The sequence below is a fragment of the Phacochoerus africanus genome, chromosome 12 (assembly GCF_016906955.1).
Source record: "Phacochoerus africanus isolate WHEZ1 chromosome 12, ROS_Pafr_v1, whole genome shotgun sequence".
Taxonomy (NCBI): Eukaryota; Metazoa; Chordata; class Mammalia; order Artiodactyla; family Suidae; genus Phacochoerus; species Phacochoerus africanus.
Window position 1 is genome coordinate 11,608,032 of NC_062555.1, and position 20,062 is coordinate 11,628,093.

The 20,062-nt window shown below is 41.9% G+C and overlaps 1 protein-coding gene across 1 annotated transcript in view; it reads right to left on the minus strand.

Moving 5' to 3' along the window:
• Positions 1 to 20,062, minus strand: part of USH2A (usherin) — an 811,661-nt gene that overhangs the window by 252,448 nt on the left and 539,151 nt on the right. Inside the window, exons 44-46 of the mRNA XM_047754984.1 lie at positions 14,096 to 14,305; positions 12,542 to 12,744; positions 7,896 to 8,008 (exon numbers count right to left, since the gene is read on the minus strand). Of these exons, the coding sequence (XP_047610940.1) occupies positions 7,896 to 8,008; positions 12,542 to 12,744; positions 14,096 to 14,305 (526 nt within the window). The remainder of the gene's footprint in view (positions 1 to 7,895; positions 8,009 to 12,541; positions 12,745 to 14,095; positions 14,306 to 20,062) is intronic.

A 20,062-nucleotide genomic window follows, 5' to 3' on the forward strand; every position in this document is an offset into this window, starting at 1 on the left:
AACATAGACTTCTTGTCGTTTCACCTCAAATTTGCTGAGGCATAGAGGGGAAAATTCTTTTTCCACAAGCTATGACCTCTCATGCCATCGTCAAGTCCAAGCTAAGTCCTTCAGAAAGAGAGAGGGGCTGCTACATTATAGTAACAGTTTAACCTTCATTTAGTGACACAGAGCCTGTGCTGCTCTCATAAAGGACTTCCGAGAAGTCGGTGTATAAAAATATCATTTATATCACTCAGGAGCTCGAGGCAAATTTTTAAACAATTATTTGTGAAGGCTACAGAGACGTTGTGCCTTGAATTTCTCATCAGTCACACGGCCCCAACCTGAGCTGGACCTGCGAACACTGTCATCGTGCCCACAAAAGGCTACGCGGAACGTGATATGAGTTCTCTCTCTGCTTCCCCTCGAGCCTCATGCCTGGAAATCACGCGTCGTGAAGCACTAGCAGTCAGGCAGTGACAGCCCTTCCTTGTTTATGTTCTTTTCTTCGCTCATCCCCTTCCGGGGAACGACTACGACCGCTTCAGAGGCAGCCTGGTTCCCAGGGACGCTGTGGTCCGCAGTGTTTGTCATCGTCCCATCAACGCCGGAGCCAGCCCCCTCTCCACCCAGCACACGCTCGCCACTCTCGAGGACCAGAATTAATGAATTAGCTATTGATTAAATTCCACTCTAGCAAATCCACCAAGGCAAATAAATGAACTACCCAGGGCACGTGTAGGCCACGGCCAGACATGTCTGGGCTATCGATCCGTCGTTAGCATCCTTTGGGGACAGAGAAGCAGCTGGTAAGAATATGACAAGTATGCAGAATGTGATGTAGAAACAGTTTCTGGAGGAGGAACTTATAAAAGCAGACGGGGTCATCTGCTCTTTCCACATCGGCAGGCTATGGACCTTCGGTTCATGCAGAATGGAAAAAACGCGCGTGAGTGGTTGTGCTGAAGATGATGTAGTCAGAAGCGAGGTAAAGGCTGAGGCCGAAGACAAAGATGCTGTGCTCCGAGATTATAAGAAAACAGGCTGGCAGATTACTGGTATATTTTTTTTTGCTTTTTTTTTTGTCTTTTGTCTTTTTAGGGCCGCACCTGTGGCATATGGAGGTTCCCAGGCTAGGGATCTCATCGGAGCTGTAGCCACCAGCCTCCACCACAGCCAGAGCAACGCCAGATCTGAGCTGCGTCTGCAACCTACACCACAGCTCATGGCAACGCCAGATCCTTAACCCACTGAGCGAGGCCAGGGATCGAACCCGCAACCTCGTAGTTCCCAGTCGGATTCATTTCCACTGCACCACGACGGGAACTCCAGACTACTGGTATATGTTATTAAAATATATGGAGAGTTGAAATTTTCCCACTCCTATGTTTTCCCCAGAATAAACAAAGAATCCAAAGAATATACATTGTAGTAGAAACCAAAATATTTCAAGTGGTTGTAGAAGCAAACCCAGTCTACTGACATCCATCTGGAAGGATTTCACACTTGATTTTGCATGTTGCTAATATAAAAGAGATTTTCTTAAACCAAAATAGAAATGTAACTAACAAGTATACACTGCCAGAAGAATAATGAAATTACACAAACAATAACATGCACACAGGAGGCTAACGGCTTTGGTGTTAGTGTAATTTTGATTAATGGCTTGGCAGCCTGTATCTGCTCATTAGAGTCTTGCCTTTGGAACATGTTGCCATGCTACAATAGATCATTTTAAGAAAGGAAAGTCTGTACATGCCAATATCTGGTTGTGAATGATTTCCATCAGTTTTTTGTTAGATCTTGGACTGAAAAAGAAAAGAAAGATGCCCACGGCATTGAACTAAAGAAAAATATGGAGGAGAGGGATTTTCTATGCTGGTCAACACGGAGAAAGCCCGTGATAGCCTTTCTCTCCCATTGATTACTGCTAAAAATTCTGCTTAGTAACAAACCTGACTAGTATCCAGAGGTTGTGGGTTCAATCCCTGACCCCGCTCAGGAGATTAAGGATTTGGCGTTGCCAGGAGCTGTGGTGTAGGTCACAGACACAGCTTGGATCTCGTGTTGTGGGTGTGGTGCAAGCCGGCAGCGGTAGCTATGATTTGACCCTTAGCCTGGGAACGTTCAAATGCCTTGGGTGTGGCCCTAAAAAAGTGGGGAGGGGAGTGGGTGGGGAGTATCTGCTCAAATTATAAAAAGCAACCACCAAAAGACTCTGAAAAGTTGATCATAGAGGCAGATCGGGGCGGGGGTGGGGAGCAAACTTGAGCAAACATTATAGGGTGAGTTGCCTATTGTTCCCCCCACCTTTGTGGTCTCCCATCTTTAACCTCAAAGCAGCTCCATTGTGGAGCCATGCCCTGGGCAAAATCTACGAGGGGAACCCAGTCCTTCTGCCCAGAGTGCAAAACGGCTTTGCAAGCCAGACAGTGTGATGGAAATCCCTGTTTCATTTCATTTTCTCTTTTTCCCTCTGGGTCCTGCTCTGAGGATGACTCCAGCCAAGGAGTTGCACTATGGCAGTCCTTGCCAAAAAAGAATCTAGAACCCTCAGAAAAATCTAGCTTTCTGACCAGAGGAACCACCCCTGCAGTTCAAAGAATGTGTGGCAGGAAAACCCCCGGCTTGGGTTTATATATTTTTTTTTTCCACTCTATTTTCTCTCTGGTCTTATTGCCCCTCCACCCCAACCCCAATCCTATGTATTAAAACTGTGAGCTAAGCTGAGAGGCTAAAATTCCAAGGGAAACCATGTTTTTCTAGCCAATGAGCTGGGAAGGGAAGTCCAAGGCATCTGAAAAACATGGAGGGATTCTCAGAGAAGAGAAAGCCAGGTGGTCTACTAATTCTGTGTGCGGACCAACACGAATCCTGACTCCACTCTACACTGAGCGTGCTTGGTGGTCTCATGGGCAAAGGAAATCTGAGCCCTGCAGCAGAGACTGTGACATCTGCAGCATGGCATAATCCTCCAACCAGGTATCAGAGTAGCCACTGAGAAGTACATGCATGGGACAGACTCAAAGCAGCAAATGAAGCTTTTGATAAAACAAGTGCTACTATGGAGCCACTGACCACATACGCCAAGACAGAATTCTGCTAACCATTTGATCACCTGCTGAACAAACAGAAACTTCAACCTTCTTCAGTCTAATGCTCTGTCAGCTGAGCTATTCTGGCCAACTAAGAAACTTCAGCCTTCTTAACAGGACTCAGATGATCACAATCCGATATTAAAAAACTTGCAGGAAATAATCCAAAATCACTCAGAATTACATTAACCCAAAGAAAATGGGAGTAGTCATATCAGTATTAGACAAATGATATTATGAGAAGAAAACTGTCAGGAAGAAAAAGGGATATTACCCAATGGTAAAAGGGTCAATTTACCAAGACATAACAATCTTAAATGTGTTTGCGCCTAATAATAAAGCATCAAAATACATGGACGAAAACTGATAGTTCCATCAAGGAAATAGATAAGACCCCAATTACATTTGGAGATTTCAATATTCTTCTCACAATAATTGATGGAACAACCAGGCAGGAAATCATTAAGTGTACAGATGACCTGAACTTCACTATCACTCAACTTGACCTAATTGACATTTATAAAATGTTCTGACAATAGCAGAATACACATTCTCAAGTACACACAGAATATTTACCATGATAGATCATATTACAGGCCATGAAATAAACCTTAACTAATTCGAAAGAAGAAATCACAAAACAGTGTTTCAGATGAACAGAATGGCACTAGAAATTCATCTAAAACATCCCTGAACAACCTCGAAATATTTGGAAATTAAACCCCTTCTAAATAATTTGTGAGTCAAAGCAGAACTAGTATTTAGCAACCTTGCTAAACGCATGATGAGTGTTAAGAATTTTTTGTAGATTCCTTGGATCTGCATAGATTTCTTACTTCTTTTGCAATCTATATGTCTTCTATTTCTTTTTCCTGCCTCATTGCCTTGGCTAGTTCCATAAGGTGGATGTCCTTGACTCGTTCCAATTATATTTGGAGATTTCAACATTCTTCTCACAATAACCAAAATTGTGTTACTTCACCCTAGCAATAACCAATTGGATTTTGGAGTTCCCATTGTGGTTCAGCAGGTTAAGAACCTGACTAGTATCCATGAGGATGCAGATTTGATTCCTGGCCTCGCTCAGTGGGTTAAGGATCTGGCATTGACACAAGCTATGGTGTAGGTCGCAGAAGTGGCTCAGATTGCTGTGGTGTAGACCGGCAGATGCGGCTCTGATTTGACTCTAGTATAGGCTGGCAGCTGCAGCTCCAATTCAACCCCTGGCCTGGGAACTTCCATATGTCACAAGTGCAGCCCTGAAAAAAAAAAAAAATTGGATGTCAGTGCTTTTGAAGAACCATTAACAGTAGCAACTCCCAAAAAAGTTAGGTATAAATCAAATGGAATGATATTCAGTAACAAAAATTAACCAACTATTGATATGTACAGTAACAAGGTTGAATCTTAAATCCTACCTGAAGTAAAAGTAGCCAGGCTTACCTTGCTGCATACTGTATAATTCCACTTATATAACAATATGAAACAGGTAAAATTATAGACAATAGAACAGAATAGTGTTTGCTCACTTTGGTGCAGAGTGGAGACAACCGGCTATGAAGGGGACAGTTGTGAAGACATATTTTGATATAATGAGATTGCACTATATCTTGATTGTAGGCATTTCACAACTCTATGTATTTGTCAAAATTCATAGAGCTGTGAACCAAAAAAAGGTGTATTTCGTTACATGTAAATTAAAAAAACAAATTAAAAAAAGTAATTAAAAATAAACAAATTTAGGAAACCCACAATATTTTCAGAAGTTTAATTCATTGTTAAAATGGGGTGGTTTCTTCATATCCTTGTCAGTTTTTTTTAATATTGATGTATTGATTTTCATTTTTATTGTCAGTTTTTAATAGAATCTACATTTTTTTTCTTTTCATATGTCTTAAAGTGACTCTTTTTTTTGGCTCTTTTATTTTTGTTTTTCAGGGCCACACCCAAGGCATATGGAGGTTCCTGGGCTAGGGGTTGAATTGGAGCTACAGCTGCCAACCTACGCCACAGCCACAGCAACGCGGGATCCAAGCCACATCTGCAACCTACACCACAGCTCACGGCAACGCCAGATCCTTAACCCACTGAGCAAGGCCAGGGACTGAACCCGCAACCTCATGGTTCCTAGTCGGATTCGTTAACCACTGCGCCACGACGGGAACTCCAAAGTGCCTCTCTTCTAATCCAGAATATAACTGATATTTGACCAAGAATGGAATGATATGATGAAAAGGTTTTTTATTTTGAATGCAGAATTTGAGTCCGTGGACTCAGTGGAGCAGATTGCTCTCCACCATGTAGGTGGGCATCATCTAATCAGTCGACGGTCTGAAGCGAATATAAAGGTGAGGGAAGGGCGATTTCCCTCTCTCTGCCTGCTTGATCTAATCAGTCCTTTCTTGCCCTCAGACTTGGACTAGAATTTACATCATGGGCTCCCCTGAGTCTCCCAACTTTGAATTTGGACTGGAACTACACCTCTACCTTTCCTGGGTCTTTATTTGGGGTTCTGTTTCTTTGGAGAACCCTGACTAATTACAGGTTGTAAAGACTCTTGGCTAATCTCGACATTTCAGCTTTGAACCTTATGCCCTGAACACCAAGCCTGAAAGCTTGTTAAGTGCTCAGAGGCTGAGATTCTCTGCAGGGCACATTAGTTTGTTTTGTGTCATCATCTCCCTCCGCCAACCAACACTTGGTTGTAAATTTCACCCCTGTACAAAGTCATTTGACTCTCCTGCCAAATATTGCTTTCAAAATTGTGTTAAAATCTCTCTTCTGTTGTTGCCTGCATTGTCATTTTCCTTGCTCTAGTGGTCTAATACTCCCCCCCCTTTTTTTGCCATCAATTTAATGTATTTGAGGAGAAGCAATCTTTAACCACAACTAAAAATGTTTCTTCTCTGTTATCATATGTAAGAATCTTCTTAAAAATACCTTAGAAATAGAGTCACGCATGGGCATTTGCTCAATTTCTAAAAGAGCTTATTATTTTTAGCTCCATATAAGTATGTCATCTAAGACATATTTCCTTATGCCATTCACCTGGGTTTGAGTCATGGTGATGCTAACAGACAAGAGAGGTGCCATCCACCCACTCCCTGTACTTCCTTGAGTTCTTTAAGAATGAATTCCTATGTCACATCTTTCGCGTTGCCTTCACTGATAATCATGGGTAGCATTTGGTATTTTTTTCCTGATGCACGTCTTGCACCTTATAACTGTTCTTGGTGTGTTTTTCACATCGTTCTGCCAACATCTGGTTAGGGCAGTATCTCCCACGGCAGACTGGAACCATGAAAGTTTAGAACTGTCTTATACTTCTTTGTATTACTTTTGTCTCTTACATTATTATAGCCAAAAATACATTTGTTGAAAAAATACAGAAAGGTCTTTTGTTCCCCTTTGACTTAACTATTTCCTCCCTGGAAGGCAGGCAATCCTGTGGATAGGTAGGAAAAATCTGCCAAGGGGATTATCAATTAATTAACATGTCCCGCATTAGGTAGATATCAACAGATTGATTACTGATTATTTCAGTCCTTGTGCACACGTGCACCTGGGGTGTGGGATGTGTGTGTGTGTGTGTGTGTGAGTATGATAGATATGTACTCAAGAAGACAGGATGTGACTTTTGCCCTGAACATCTAAGAATCCAATTACTTCAGTTTTTCTAATTATTTTAATTACTAGTTCCCCAAATCAGTACAGGTATTTTAAAACTGATAAAAAAAAAAGATCTAGAAATTTCAGTATATTATAAAGGAATCCTTCAGAACTGAAATATTTTATAAGATTGATTATTGATGCCCATGTGCAGATGTGTACCTGTGGGTGTGCGTGTGTGAGTTTCCATAGATGAAGGGTGATTCATTTGGCCAGGGCAAAAGTATGATACGGTAATACTCAGATTTCTTTCCATAGCCCCAACTTGGTGCAGAGAGATCAAAATTTCATTTCACTTTTGGCTTGGGAACCCTGGTGCTAAATCTATTCTTCTTGCCAATTTTGAATTAAAAAGAGGCTTACTTTCAAACTAAAGTCATTGCTCAGCAACAGCAGTATACAGAAAAACAAAGGGATTCTCTAAAGAATTTGATAACACTGGTAATGGTTATCCAATGATTTATCTTCTCTAATCATTTTTTTTTGGTCTTTTGTCTTTTTAAGGCTGCACCCGCAGCATAAGGAGGTTCCCAGACTAGGGGTCCAATCAGAGCTGCAGCTGCCAGCCTACACCACAGCCACAGCAATGCCAGATCTGAGCCGCATCTGCGACCTACATCACAGCTCATGGCAATGCTGGATCCTTAACCCACTGAGAGAGGCCAGGGATGGAACCTGCATCCTCACGGATCCTAGTCAGATTCATTTTTGCTGCGTCATGACGGGAACTTCTTCTCTATTTTAAAGCATGTCTAGCTTTAGGAAAATCTGATAGATGTAAATCTAATTTTTCAAAGAGATTCAGTTAGAAGGTAGTCATTCTAATTAAAATTGTATTATTTGCCTCAAAAGGATTTATTGAAGGACACATTTAAGTAAAGGAATGCTTCCACGCATTTTGGCACTTCTTCACACACTACCAACCAAAGGGCAGTAAGGCCGAGCAATCGGGGAAATTAAAGCTTAAATGGGAGGGGACATGTCCACTGAAGATCAACACCTCATGAAAAAAAAAATTGATTTACACACAGATTTACGGTGTGACTCAACGAGATTGTCAGGGCTGGGGCGATACCTTTGATTTTTATTTTTATTTTTATTTTCATTGCTTTTGATCAGTTCTTCAGATTCACTGACAAGTATTTGTACCTGGAAGTGATGTCACGAACCATGGGGGCTGGTATATCCCTTGGAGTATCTTCCACGGTGGTGATCTGGGTTCCGTTGCTTCTCACACAGGCGTATTGTGTGCAGGCTTCAACCTGCAAGCGTTAGTTGAGCAAAGAATAAGTGCACCTACTTTCAAAATACAGGCTGCTGCTGGACTGAGCCCCGCCTACCCCCACTTCACAGGAGACCCTTCAAGTTCTACATGGAGTCTTGGGATTTAATAAATATTAATTTTTATGTCAATTGAGTCCAGTGGGACAAGCTCAAAATAGAGTGCAGAAAATGAGCTCAGGACCATTGATCTGATGATTAAAATGGTGATGTTTCCTTTCTGGTTCCTACCATTCAGACGGAAACGGGCGTATCAATCTACTTAGAGCACAGTTAACAGAATGGAAGATGCTTAGGTGACAGGTTGCGAGCATAATACGTTATCGCTTGCCTACTGCCCTCTAGATCTATAACCAGGTAGGGTCATGATGATATCTTCTGGAAGTCTGGACACTTGACAACAAATAGCCTAAATGCTCACGTCTAATGGAAGAAAAATGAGGTCCAGGAAAGGCTTCCATTATGGCTGAGCTATTTTATATCCATTTGTTCCGGCTGCAATTGTGTTTTTACCTTAATCACAGCAGAAAATCATCATTCACCCTTTAATTCTGCCACCTAATCTGAATAAAAACAGAGGAGGGTGGAAGAACTAAAGATTAGCGATAGGTTCATCAAGCCTTTATAACACAGAAGGACCACATTCAGGAAGAGGGAGGAGAGACAAATGAACGGACAAGGGATTTTGCTTCTGGAGCATCCACAAAGCCACACCCTTCTGCTCCCCATCGAAAGACACACCAAAGAGCAATGTACTCATCCCAGGACTAATTTACTTCTAGCATCTAATACATAAATGGAGGAGGGACCCCAGATACGGACTGATGAATCTTAAACACTCATACTGAGCTTTGAAGCAAAGCAGGTCTCTGAGTTTCCACTGGCATTTGATGAAAGACCAACGTGATATTCATTGCATTGAGGGGCTGTATCATTTTGTTCCCGGGGCGGTTTGCATCTACACGGGAGCTGAGACATATTGTAATAATGCTGTTTAAGTTGTGTGATTTATGGGGGCTGTGTTGTATTTGGAGCTGGTATTTAGTAGAGATTTAAACACTGTCAAGGCTCTTCACTCTGAGCACCCCCAATGAAACTGCAAACCACTTATAGGTAGATGAACCTAAAATATGCTTACTGGAATAGAATTAATAACCATAAAACTTCACGCACACTGGGAAATATTTGACTATATGATACATAGTGAGAGAACTCAAAATCAAGTCAAAGGAATTTTTTGTGTGCCAAATATTATCATGGGAACTCGTCCAAATTATTGTATTGAATTTTTACAACTCCATTTTCAGGAATTTTCAATTGTTGCGAGGGGATCAGAGAAGTCAGAGAATATGATCGAGCTGATAAGATATGAAATACCTGATTCAGGTTTTACTGTACCCTATTGTCTTATCTAAATAATAAGCATAGCTTTAAGTTCTGAACTACCCAGGGGTATTGAAATGATTCTCCAGAAAGCTTTTACTGTGACTTTGGAGCAATGCGTCATTCTCTTTCACTTTCTTACTAATGCAACATTTCAAGTCTCCATCTTTGGGGCATATTCCTGGTGTTACAGTGATACTGTGTAACAGGAGAATGAAATATAAATATAAAAGTTTACATATTGGAGTTTCCGTTGTGGCGCGGTGGACACAAATCCGACTAGGAACCATGAGGTTTCGGGTTCGATCTCTGGTCTTGCTCAGTGGGTTAACGATCCGGCGCTGCCGTGAGCTGTGGTGTAGGTTGCAGACACAGCTTGGATCCAGCATTGCTGTGGCTGTGGTATAGGCCAGTAGCTGTAGCTCTGATTCAACCCCTAGCCTGGGAACCTCCACGTGCTGTGGGTGTGGCCTTGAAAAGACAAAAAGACAAAAAAAAGTTTACATATTGATATTAAATAGAGATAACACTGAATCAAAAAGTAAAATGATCATCTCCTTTAAAATGGGATATGTACAAGGATTCGCTCAAGAAAATAGATACTTGGGTGCAGTTACACGTCTGTATTAAAGTCCACGGCTATTTCACCGAGGGGGTTAGTTTAGAGAATCTTAGTTTTAAGTATTAGGCATATCAATGGAGCACATATTTTAAATGGAGCCAAATCATTTTTGACATCATAGTAAACACTGTTGACATTTGACACGCAAATTTCCAGTGATGCCCAGCTATTTCAAGTGCAGTATTTCTGGACTGCGAAGAGCTTTACAAAAGAATAGGTATCGAGAATAAGAACATCCCACACATGAACAATGAAACTTAAGTATTGGATCTTCTGAATCGGCCTTTCGTCTCCTCCCCTGTTTCTATGTCCCAAATCTGATCAAAATGCACTCGCCTCAGGCCATGACGGACTAGCCAGGAGGTCTGAGTCGAGCCTGTCACAGCACATCACGCCTGGAACGCTTAAATGTCACCCTTGCTCCATGGTCAGAAGGCTGGCGCTGGCTATGTGTGGATAGCCTCCACCGATCTCAACCCCAGGATGTATTCTTTTTTTTTTTTTGTCTTTTTGTCTTTTTTGTTGTTGTTGTTGTTGTTGCTATTTCTTGGGCCGCTCCCGCGGCATATGGTGGTTCCCAGGCCAGGGGTTGAATCGGAGCTGTAGCCACCGGCCTACGCCAGAGCCACAGCAACGCGGGATCCGAGCCGCGTCTGCAACCTACACCACAGCTCACAGCAACGCCGGATCGTTAACCCACTGAGCAAGGGCAGGGACCGAACCCGCAACCTCATGGTTCCTAGTCGGATTCGTTAACCACTGCGCCACGACGGGAACTCCCCCAGGATATATTCTGAATCCGGATAAAGCAAATGAGTAAGTTGCCTTTTGCAGCCTCCGTTGGTTTTCTCCACCAGGGCCCCAAAGAGGAAAATCTAGCACATCCTGCCTCACTTTTCTATGCTCACCTTGTTCCGGAAGCTACATGTCGTATTATTTTGAAAGCGGTTTTTCTTTTATAATATAATCAATGATCTGCACATACACACAGATTCATGCTAAGAGTCAGGAAGGTAAAGAGGAATCCACTGTCCATCTTACTAACTGGAGCGGGTGCTGAAATCATGGAATGTGATACAAAATGATCCATGTGCCTTTTTCTTCTTTTTGCCAAATACCTGTTTAGGTCATTGTCTTAGGAAGCCAGGCCCGGCAGTGGGAGGGGCTAAAGCATTGGTTGTAGCCAGATGATTAGGTATATGTCTCACCCTCAAATGCAGGGGAAAGAAGGAGATGTGAAAATACTAGAGGCAGCACTTAATGCACAGAACCAGGGGTCAATCAAATGGCCTTGCTCGGCATCTCCTGCATGTTATTTACAAAGCTCTTGTAAACTGCAGAAATCGCAGTTTGGTTAAAAATTGACTAAATTACAACACTTCCCTATAAACTTTGAGCTTCTGAAACACTCTGTTTGTATCATTAATTTTTGCATTTGGCTTTGTAATGTTTTTTTATTCCAGAACGCGAACAAGATTTTCAATTCCTTTGGGATAAAGGTCCTCGTTTTATGTGCCTTAGTATTCGTTGCACTATTTCTAATTTTAAGGTCAGTACATCTCAAAGAGATCTCTAAGTTGGGTCTCAAATGGTCAGTGCACTCTCTGAGATTGCGTGTTCACTTTTGTCCTATAAATACATAAGTATTTTTCTAGGGCACCATGCCCTGACGTCATCGGATTTTCATAGAGGCCCGAGGGCCAAAAATTTAAATTCAACTACTTTCATATAAGTGACGGTTGTTAAACATCTGCTGAGGGAGGAACAGATATATTTACTTCATCCTCAAATAAAATCTCAATTTTTTTGTCTGCCACGTAATATTCATTTATTTTGTTGTCATTGCATTCAGAATGACAGAATTCTAGGGGTTGATGGATTTTTTTTTTTAAATGTATTACTTGGGGGGGGGGGGGCCTGTACCTGCGGTGTGAAGTTTCTGGGCCAGCGATCGAAACTGAGACACACCTATAACCAGAGCCGAGGCAGTGACCACGCTGGATCCTTAGACGGCTGCGCCACAAGGGAACGCCAGAGGGTTGTTTGTAAGCCACCTAGTCCTTCTCTCTCACAAAAGAGACAACTGATATGAAGTGAGGTTACCTAACGTCCCTACAGCTATTAAATTAGTAAATAGAAGAAATGGGAAGAGAAAGAATGTCTTCACATTCACAGGCGAATTCTGAGTCTACTGTCAGCAGGAGAAGACCCAGGAAGCAGGCAAGCTGCCTGGCGAGAGGTGTGGCAAACCCGTGACCTGCTCCGTCTTGCCAGGGAGATTGCCATCGCCACTCTCATCACCACCCCTTTCCGTGCTTCCATTCTCTCCTCTGCAGCGACTCGTGTGTTTGCCCGCAGCAAAGAGGTTTAATCCCGATCCATTTCCCTGTTGTCTCTCCTTTCCCCCAGCAGACAACTCTTTGCCTATAACCAAGAGGGAAGAGACACAACCCAGCGTGTTTTATTTAACACACCCTTAAGCTTAGCCACCAAAAAACAAGGTTCTAACCTGAATGTCATAGATGGTGAAGGGGGACAGGTCTCTCAGAATGAAAGACCCAGGCACATTTATGCCAGTCTTGTAGAGCCGGTTATTGACGTAGACAGAATATTCCGTGACAACGCCGTTTGGGTTGGAAGGAGCTGTCCAGATGACACGTACAGCTGTCCTGTTGATGATCACAACCTCTGGAGGAAGCATGCCCTGAGGCTCTAGAATGAAAGGAAGAAACGGAATAAACTCCAGCTGTCTCTGAAAAAGCACTCGTGAAACTAAATGCCGACTGGTATTTAAGTTGCGCAAAGGGTTTGGTGCTGATCCGCTTTCCTCTGATGAAGTTATCACCGTCTGTGGCGCTCTGCAAATTGGCTGATTATACTCTCAGTAAGAAACCATAGGAATTGGTGGTAAAATGCTTGATACCACCAGCACAGTGCTAATCTTCCATCCTATGTGACCAGTGGGATGTGATGATAAATTATTCACCCATCTGCACCACTCACACGGAACTATTATTTGTCATTTTCCCCACCCTTCACTCCATACCTCTCGGGGGGGGGGGGGGGGGAAGAAAGAAAAAGAAAGAAAATGTGCTCCTTAAGCAAAAAAGGAAACTCAAACACATCAGGGCTGGTGGGACGTGAAAAATCATTTGATGCTGCTAGCTTGTAACTCGAGCAATATGAAGCAATAATGCAATATTGTCATTATGTAAATGATTTTGAATGTTGATTACCATAGGTAATGATGAAATCTAACATTAGAAAAAAATCTTGCTTGGCGTTAAATTACGCAATTATTCAAGCATGTCAGAAATAACTATGCAAGGACCTATTTTTATCGTAAGAACTCATCTTAACTAGTTGAAAAATTGTCCTTCTGATCCATTCTATTTTATAAACAAAAGGTGTCAACCTTTGGCACCACAAAGGGAAATGGTTCCTCACTCAAAGTGCTCTGCTAATGACCTGGAACGCTTGCTTGGGAGGTAATGACATTATAATGTTTATAATGAGACTTTATAAAGCCAAAAAGATGAGAAAGACCATTCCGCACGCATTTCAGATTCTCAAGTTGCTTCCCTTGCTTCCTCCCCCTTGCTAACTGGCTTAGAAATGAGTCACAGGCAATTTTTCTCAGTGGCTGAACTTCCCCCGACCATTGCTGGTGACTCAGGAAGGGGCCTCACGGTTGCTCGGCTGTCCTTTTGAAAATATACTGCTTCTGAGAGCAACGCTTAAAAAAAAAATAAAATAAAAGAATGTTTCTAAATGTCACCATTTATTGACGTGAACTCAGCTCCAAACTAAGCGCCCACTGAAAAGGAACAGGACCAAACTGGGCTCACACCCCATTGCTGGAGCCTCGCGCCGCTGTCTCCCTGGGACCACTTATTGATCGGCCACTTGACGACAGCCAGCACTTAAGCATTTCAGCTCCGACCCCCTTCCCTCCGACGCCGGAAATTTTATAATGGAAGGATGACTGATGTCAAGCCCAGCGAGCATCAATCAATTTCCCTCGCGTCTCTGAAGCCGAGTCTCCCCTGAAAGCTGCACTCACCCCCTTCGCACGTGGTTGCGCGCAGTACTTCACTGTTGATGCCGCCCACTCCGTTGAACACAGAGATAAAAATCCGATACTCTGTGTTTGGATGTAAGTGGCCAATGACATGCGAGTTTACGTCTGGGAGAATTTTTAAAGATTCATTGGAGGTGGCCGAACTCCAAAAAAGTGTGTAATATTCAACATCACCTTGTAGATCTTGAAAAGCTGTGAACGATAAACGCAGGACACTGTAAATGTAGCTGATATAAAAGGGTCTCCGGAGAAAAGACAGAGAGACAAACTTCATTAGCTATTTCTAGAAGGGGAAAAAGAAAGCTTCTGGAACTTTCCTTAGAGGCGTGCTGGATTTTATTTCACTTTTTTTAAATAGAGTTGACCCTCCCCCACCCATTCTCATACTTCTTTGCATAGACGCTTACCTTCATCGGAAAATAACCTTTTCAATTCCCCTTAAATATTTTATTTATGTTACTTATAATTATTCAAGTAATCATCAACACTCAAGAAAAGGAAACTGAAAGAAAAATATGCAGTACCAGGAACAACTTCTGTTCATCAGTAACAATCCTAGAGAGAAATCAATGCCAATACAGATAAAGGCGTGTCCTGACACAGATTCTAAAACTTGAGGCATTTTTTAAACCTGCTGACAAAATCTGGTAAGTGATACTCAGAAGAATGTTTAGAGGGAGAGCCTATTGTGTACACTGTTGATGCAGCAGAACAATAAAGCAGGCTTTCCTTAAGGATTCGCTCAGTGGGATCCGAGGATGATACTTAAATTTTGATCAAGGCTCTTATCCTTTTCTCGTGGTTGACTGTATCTTTATGATGCAGACCAGCTCATAAAGGATGCCAGAATCAGTCACTTCCTGTCTCAGGTATTACTCATCAATTCCTCAACCCTCATCCTTTCAAAGACCAGTCTATTATTTTCTTTTCCCTCTTGTACCCAATTTCTTCATTCTTGCGCTAAGTTCTGCTTCTCATCATCTTCCTACAATGATGCTTTAAAAAGAAGAATACCACTCTGCTTCCATGACATTGTTTTTGAGGATCTTAAGCAGGATCTATCTTGATTGGTATTAGGTTAGGGGAGGGGAGGTTTGGTTTACGAGTCTCCTGGAACTGTATGTAAAAGCTTGTGTTAAAACTGCTAAACAGCTATGCAAGGATGGGAAGGACAAGGTGGCATTTCTCTTTATGGTTATTGAAGTACAGTGTCTCTACCACATAAGATCTTAACATACAGCCATGTAAAGGAATACGGTTTGGGGAAATGTCTGATTTTCTTTTAAGAACTTCTGTTCATTATGATCTTGGGGGGGTCTTCCATAAAAATGGAATGCTGGTTTGCTTAATTTGCTGTTCTTTTAAACATTTTTTTCACTCTCTCAATATATTTCTTTTAATTCAGTTCCAATTTTCAAATGTATATACATTTTTGTACCAAGAATTCTAAAGAACTCTCTCAACACAAAACAAAATGAAGTAAAAAAGATTCTGGGTATTTGTGAATCTGCTTTTTAGGGATATAAAAGGGCCATCATGTAAATAGACCTTTTGTGGACTGGTTTTTTTTTTTTTGCTTTTTAGTGAAGTTCCCAGGCTAGGAGTCGAATCGGAGCTGTAGTGGCCAGCCCACACCACAGCCACAGCCACATAGGATCTGAGCTGCATCTGCAACCTACACCACAGCTCACGGCAACGCCGGATCCTTAATCCACTGAGCAAGGCCAGGGATCGAAATCTGCATCCTCAAGGATACTAGTCGGATTCATTTCCATTGCACCATGACAGGCACTCACTTGACTTCTTAAGTATTTATGAAAAGACAATTCAATTTCTTATATATATTTCATGGGTTCCTTGATGAGACACTAAGCTCGACAGTGTCCTTACCTTTCATCTAATTAAACTTATCTTTTTGTTTTAAATTGTTGTTGATTTCTTACTACACGATCACTTTGAAAGAACCTATAGTAAGATCTTCAGCAACTACTTTGGAAAACTCTGAGGCCTGAGATGTTTCTTTTCTCTGATGTCAGAAAATTGCATACGCCTTTAATGATGACGTCATAATTATGCACTGTCAGGAGCTGGCTATTCATGTCCATCAATATTTTCCTAAATGATAGTATTCTTCAAGTGTACCGAAGCCACTGGTTCTGTGAGAGCAAAAGTTCCTTTTGGCATTGCAATTGCTTTCTACTGCCTTTCATTACTATTCCTCGTTAATTTATCGCAGCTAAGATACAATAGAAAGTGTGTTAGGAGTTCCCGTCGGGGCACAGCGGTTAACAAATCCGACTAGGAACTGTCAGGTTGCGGGTTCGATCCCTGGCCTCGCTCAGTGGGTTAAGGATCTGGCGTTGTCATGAGCTGTAGTGTAGGCCAGTGGCTACAGCTCCGATTTGACCCCTAGCCTGGGAACCTCCATGTGCTGGCGGTGCGGCCATTAAAAAAAAAAAGAAAGAAACAGTGTGTTAGATTTGAAGTTCATGTTTGTTAAGTGAGCAGACTGGTTAGAAATTCAAGCCCTAAAGATATATTATTAATAAAGTGCTTTCAAATTCTACTTAGAAATTGAAATAGATTTTATGGGGGCTATTATATGTGCCTGATACCTCTTCTATGAAGTTCCAATTAATATACTTGGGCACATATCTTGAAAATATTGGGGAAAACACTATAGGATCAAGAAGAACAAACAGCATTTGCCAATCTCTAGACGAACTTTCACTAAATGCCCATTTTAAGCAGTGCACCATATGCCAGGCCCCCTGAAACAGAACCGAATCTGTTGCCCCAAGAAGAAAGGCAATATGGTGATTCAGGGAGTTCCTGCTATGGCACAGTGGGTAAAGAATCCACCTGCAGGAGTTCCTACTGTGGCTCAGCAGTAATGAACCCTACTAGTATCCATGAGGATGGGGTTTGAGGCCTGGCCCCGCTCAGAAGGTTAATTATCTGGTGTTGCTGCAAGCTGTAGTGTGGGTCATAGACATGGATCTGGAGTTGCTGTGGCTGTGGTGTAGGCTACAGCTGCAGTTCCAATTTGACCCCTAGCCTGGGAACTTCCATATGCCATGGGTGTGGCCTTAAAGAGAAAAAAAAGAAAGAAAAAATAAATAAAGAAGAAAAAAGAGAGAAAGAAAAGAAAGAAAGAAAAAAAAAAAAAGAATCTGACTGCAGCAGCTTGGGTTGCTGGGGAGGCATGGATTTGATCCCTGGCCCAGCACAGTGGGTTCAAGGATTCCTAGTTGCTGTAGCTGTGGCTCAAATTCAATTCCTGGCCAGGGAACTTCCATTTGCTGTGGGTGCAGCATTGAAAAACAAAAACCAAAAAAAACGATGTTGCTTTAGTTCCACTGGTTACGACTGACTCCATGAGACAGAGGTGCTTCTAACCAGAAAGAGGCAGCATCTCTAGGCCATAAACGCCTGATTTCTGCACCGCTGTGTCTCACACCAGCATCTGCTTCAATACGTCTCTTTCCTCCTTCATTGATGTTACGGTGTGGAGTCCAAAACCCAGAAAAACCGTAGAAACACACCTCAGTCTTCATATTCCTACTCATCTTCTGAGATGTTCTGGGAGCAGTACATGCACACGAGTCTCTTTTTTCATTGTTCAAACTTCAGGGGACTTTTTCGAAGCCAGTGAACCATCAAAGAAACAGAAGACACCTCCTCGGTTCCACAGGCCAGTGCAAAATTCAAGGTGGCTGACCTTGAGTTACTCTGAGAGGAGAATTCTGTTAGAATGGAAATAGCTGGAATGAAGAGCTGGGCAAATCTCACTCTCCCCAGGGAGGGGTGGAAACTGGGCCTGGGTAATTTTTTTCTTTTATAAAAGAGAAAAACTTGAGGCACAAGCTTCCTTATGGCATTAAGAGGAGGGCAACCTGCTCTGGAGCCTTCAAAGGCAGACTCTGGTTTTCCTGTACTCTTTCTAGGCCAGGGAGACAGAAGTTTTATAAGACACTGTATGGGGACACATCTTTGTGAAAAAGATGGCTCTATGAAGCAGGTCCCTGTAACTCTGCAAAGCCAGAGATGAAGACAGAAATATAAAATGATCTTCTTAAAACAGGACAGCAAGGGAACATAAGAAGCAATGGCAGAGTTAAAATCTACACCGGAAGCGGAAAAGGGCAGATGTAAAAACGCACAATAGGAAAGAGGAAAGAGGAAAAGGACGAAGAAGAAATCCGTGAAGGGCAAAATTCTAGATACTGAGGAGAGAGAATGAAAAAAATCTAATTCACTTGAAAAAGAAATGGAATAAATAATCATGGATTGAAAAAATAAATAAATAAAAAACACCCCGGGAGTTCCTGTCGTGGCGCAGTGGAAGCGAATCTGACTAGTGTCGATGAGGATGTGGGTTCGATCCCCGGTCTTGCTCAGTGGGTCGTGGATCTGGTGTTGCCGTGAGCTGTGGTGTAGGTTGCAGATGTGGCTCAGATCCTGCGTTGCTGTGGTTGTGGCATAGGCTGGCGGCAGCTGTAGCTCTGATTCGACCACTAGCCTGGAAACTTCCATATGCTGCATGTGCAGCCTAAAAAGCAAAAAAACAAAACAAAACAAAACAAAAAAACAAAACAAAACAAAACAAAAAAACAAAAAACAACCCCAAACAAAAAAAAGGCCGCATAAAATCTAACCCCGAATGTAGGTTTATGTCTATAAATTGAACCAATTAATACAGTTTTGGCCAAAATAACGGCAATATATTCAAACACAGATATAGCATGGAGCTTTATGACATTTCAAAAGTCAACTGAACACTAAGATCATCTACAGAGAAGAAAAGAAGTCAGGCATGTTTTAGACTTCTCTGGGACATCAACTTTGGAAGACAACAGAAAAATTTCTAGAAACTTTGGGGGAAAATATTTTGATCCAAGAATTTCACATACACCTAAGTCAGTACTTATGCACAAATACAGCAGAAAGAATTTCTCGTATAGGTAAAATTGAGAAAGGCAGTAGAAACGTTCTTATTTAGGCAAAAATTAAGAGAATATGTAGCCCAATTTATTTAACTTTAATTGTAAAAATTTTCCAGCAGTGTTATCTAAAAGACAAGAAGATGAATCAAGATCCAGAATTTAAGACCAGAAAAGTTTAAGAATTGATTGTAAATATTGAAACTATTTAGGGATGTCAATTATGTAAAAACGACTATATATAATTTATAAACCAAACATTGAAAGTGGCAGATGAGAAGGGCAAGGGAAGTAACAATACACTAAATTCTTGATCACGTGTAAAATAGGGAGACACAGAAAAATAAGAAAGACATTACTAACCACTACGAACATTAATAGGCTAAACAGTGGTTAAACTTTAAAATCACTACAGAAGAGAAGTTGTGGTGAAGAGCCCAAGAACTCACCAACATTCACGTGTTTCTCTTCTTACCAAATAGGTAGGTTACATTTTCTGAGCTCCTTGCATCTGGGTGAGGTCATGTGACCAGTCTGTGCCATTTTTGGGCCAAGGGATGAAGGGCCGATGGATCATTTCTGCTCATCTCTAGTTTTCCCAGCAAGAGAAGGACTTCAAGGCCCTGGGGACTGTGGATGTGTTGGACAGAAAGACCCAAGGTCCCTAGTGACCCAGGACAGTTTAGAAAGGGATAAGAAGGAGTTATAGTTAAACTCAAGAGTTTTGGTTTTGGTTCTATGTAAATCCTATGAAATGAGAGAAAACACAGGAGTAGTTATGGGACGGAGGATTTGAAATATTTGAAATGTGTTTCACTTGAGACTTCTTGAAGTGTTTTTGTGGCAACGAGGTTTACCTTGAAATTAAAATGTTAATATTTGTCTTTTTTTTTTTGCCTTTTCGAGGGCCTCTCCGGTGGCATATGGAGGTTCCCAGGCTGGGGGTCTAATCAGAGTTGTAGCCACCAGCGTACGCTACAGCCACAGCCACTCAGTGTCCAAGCTG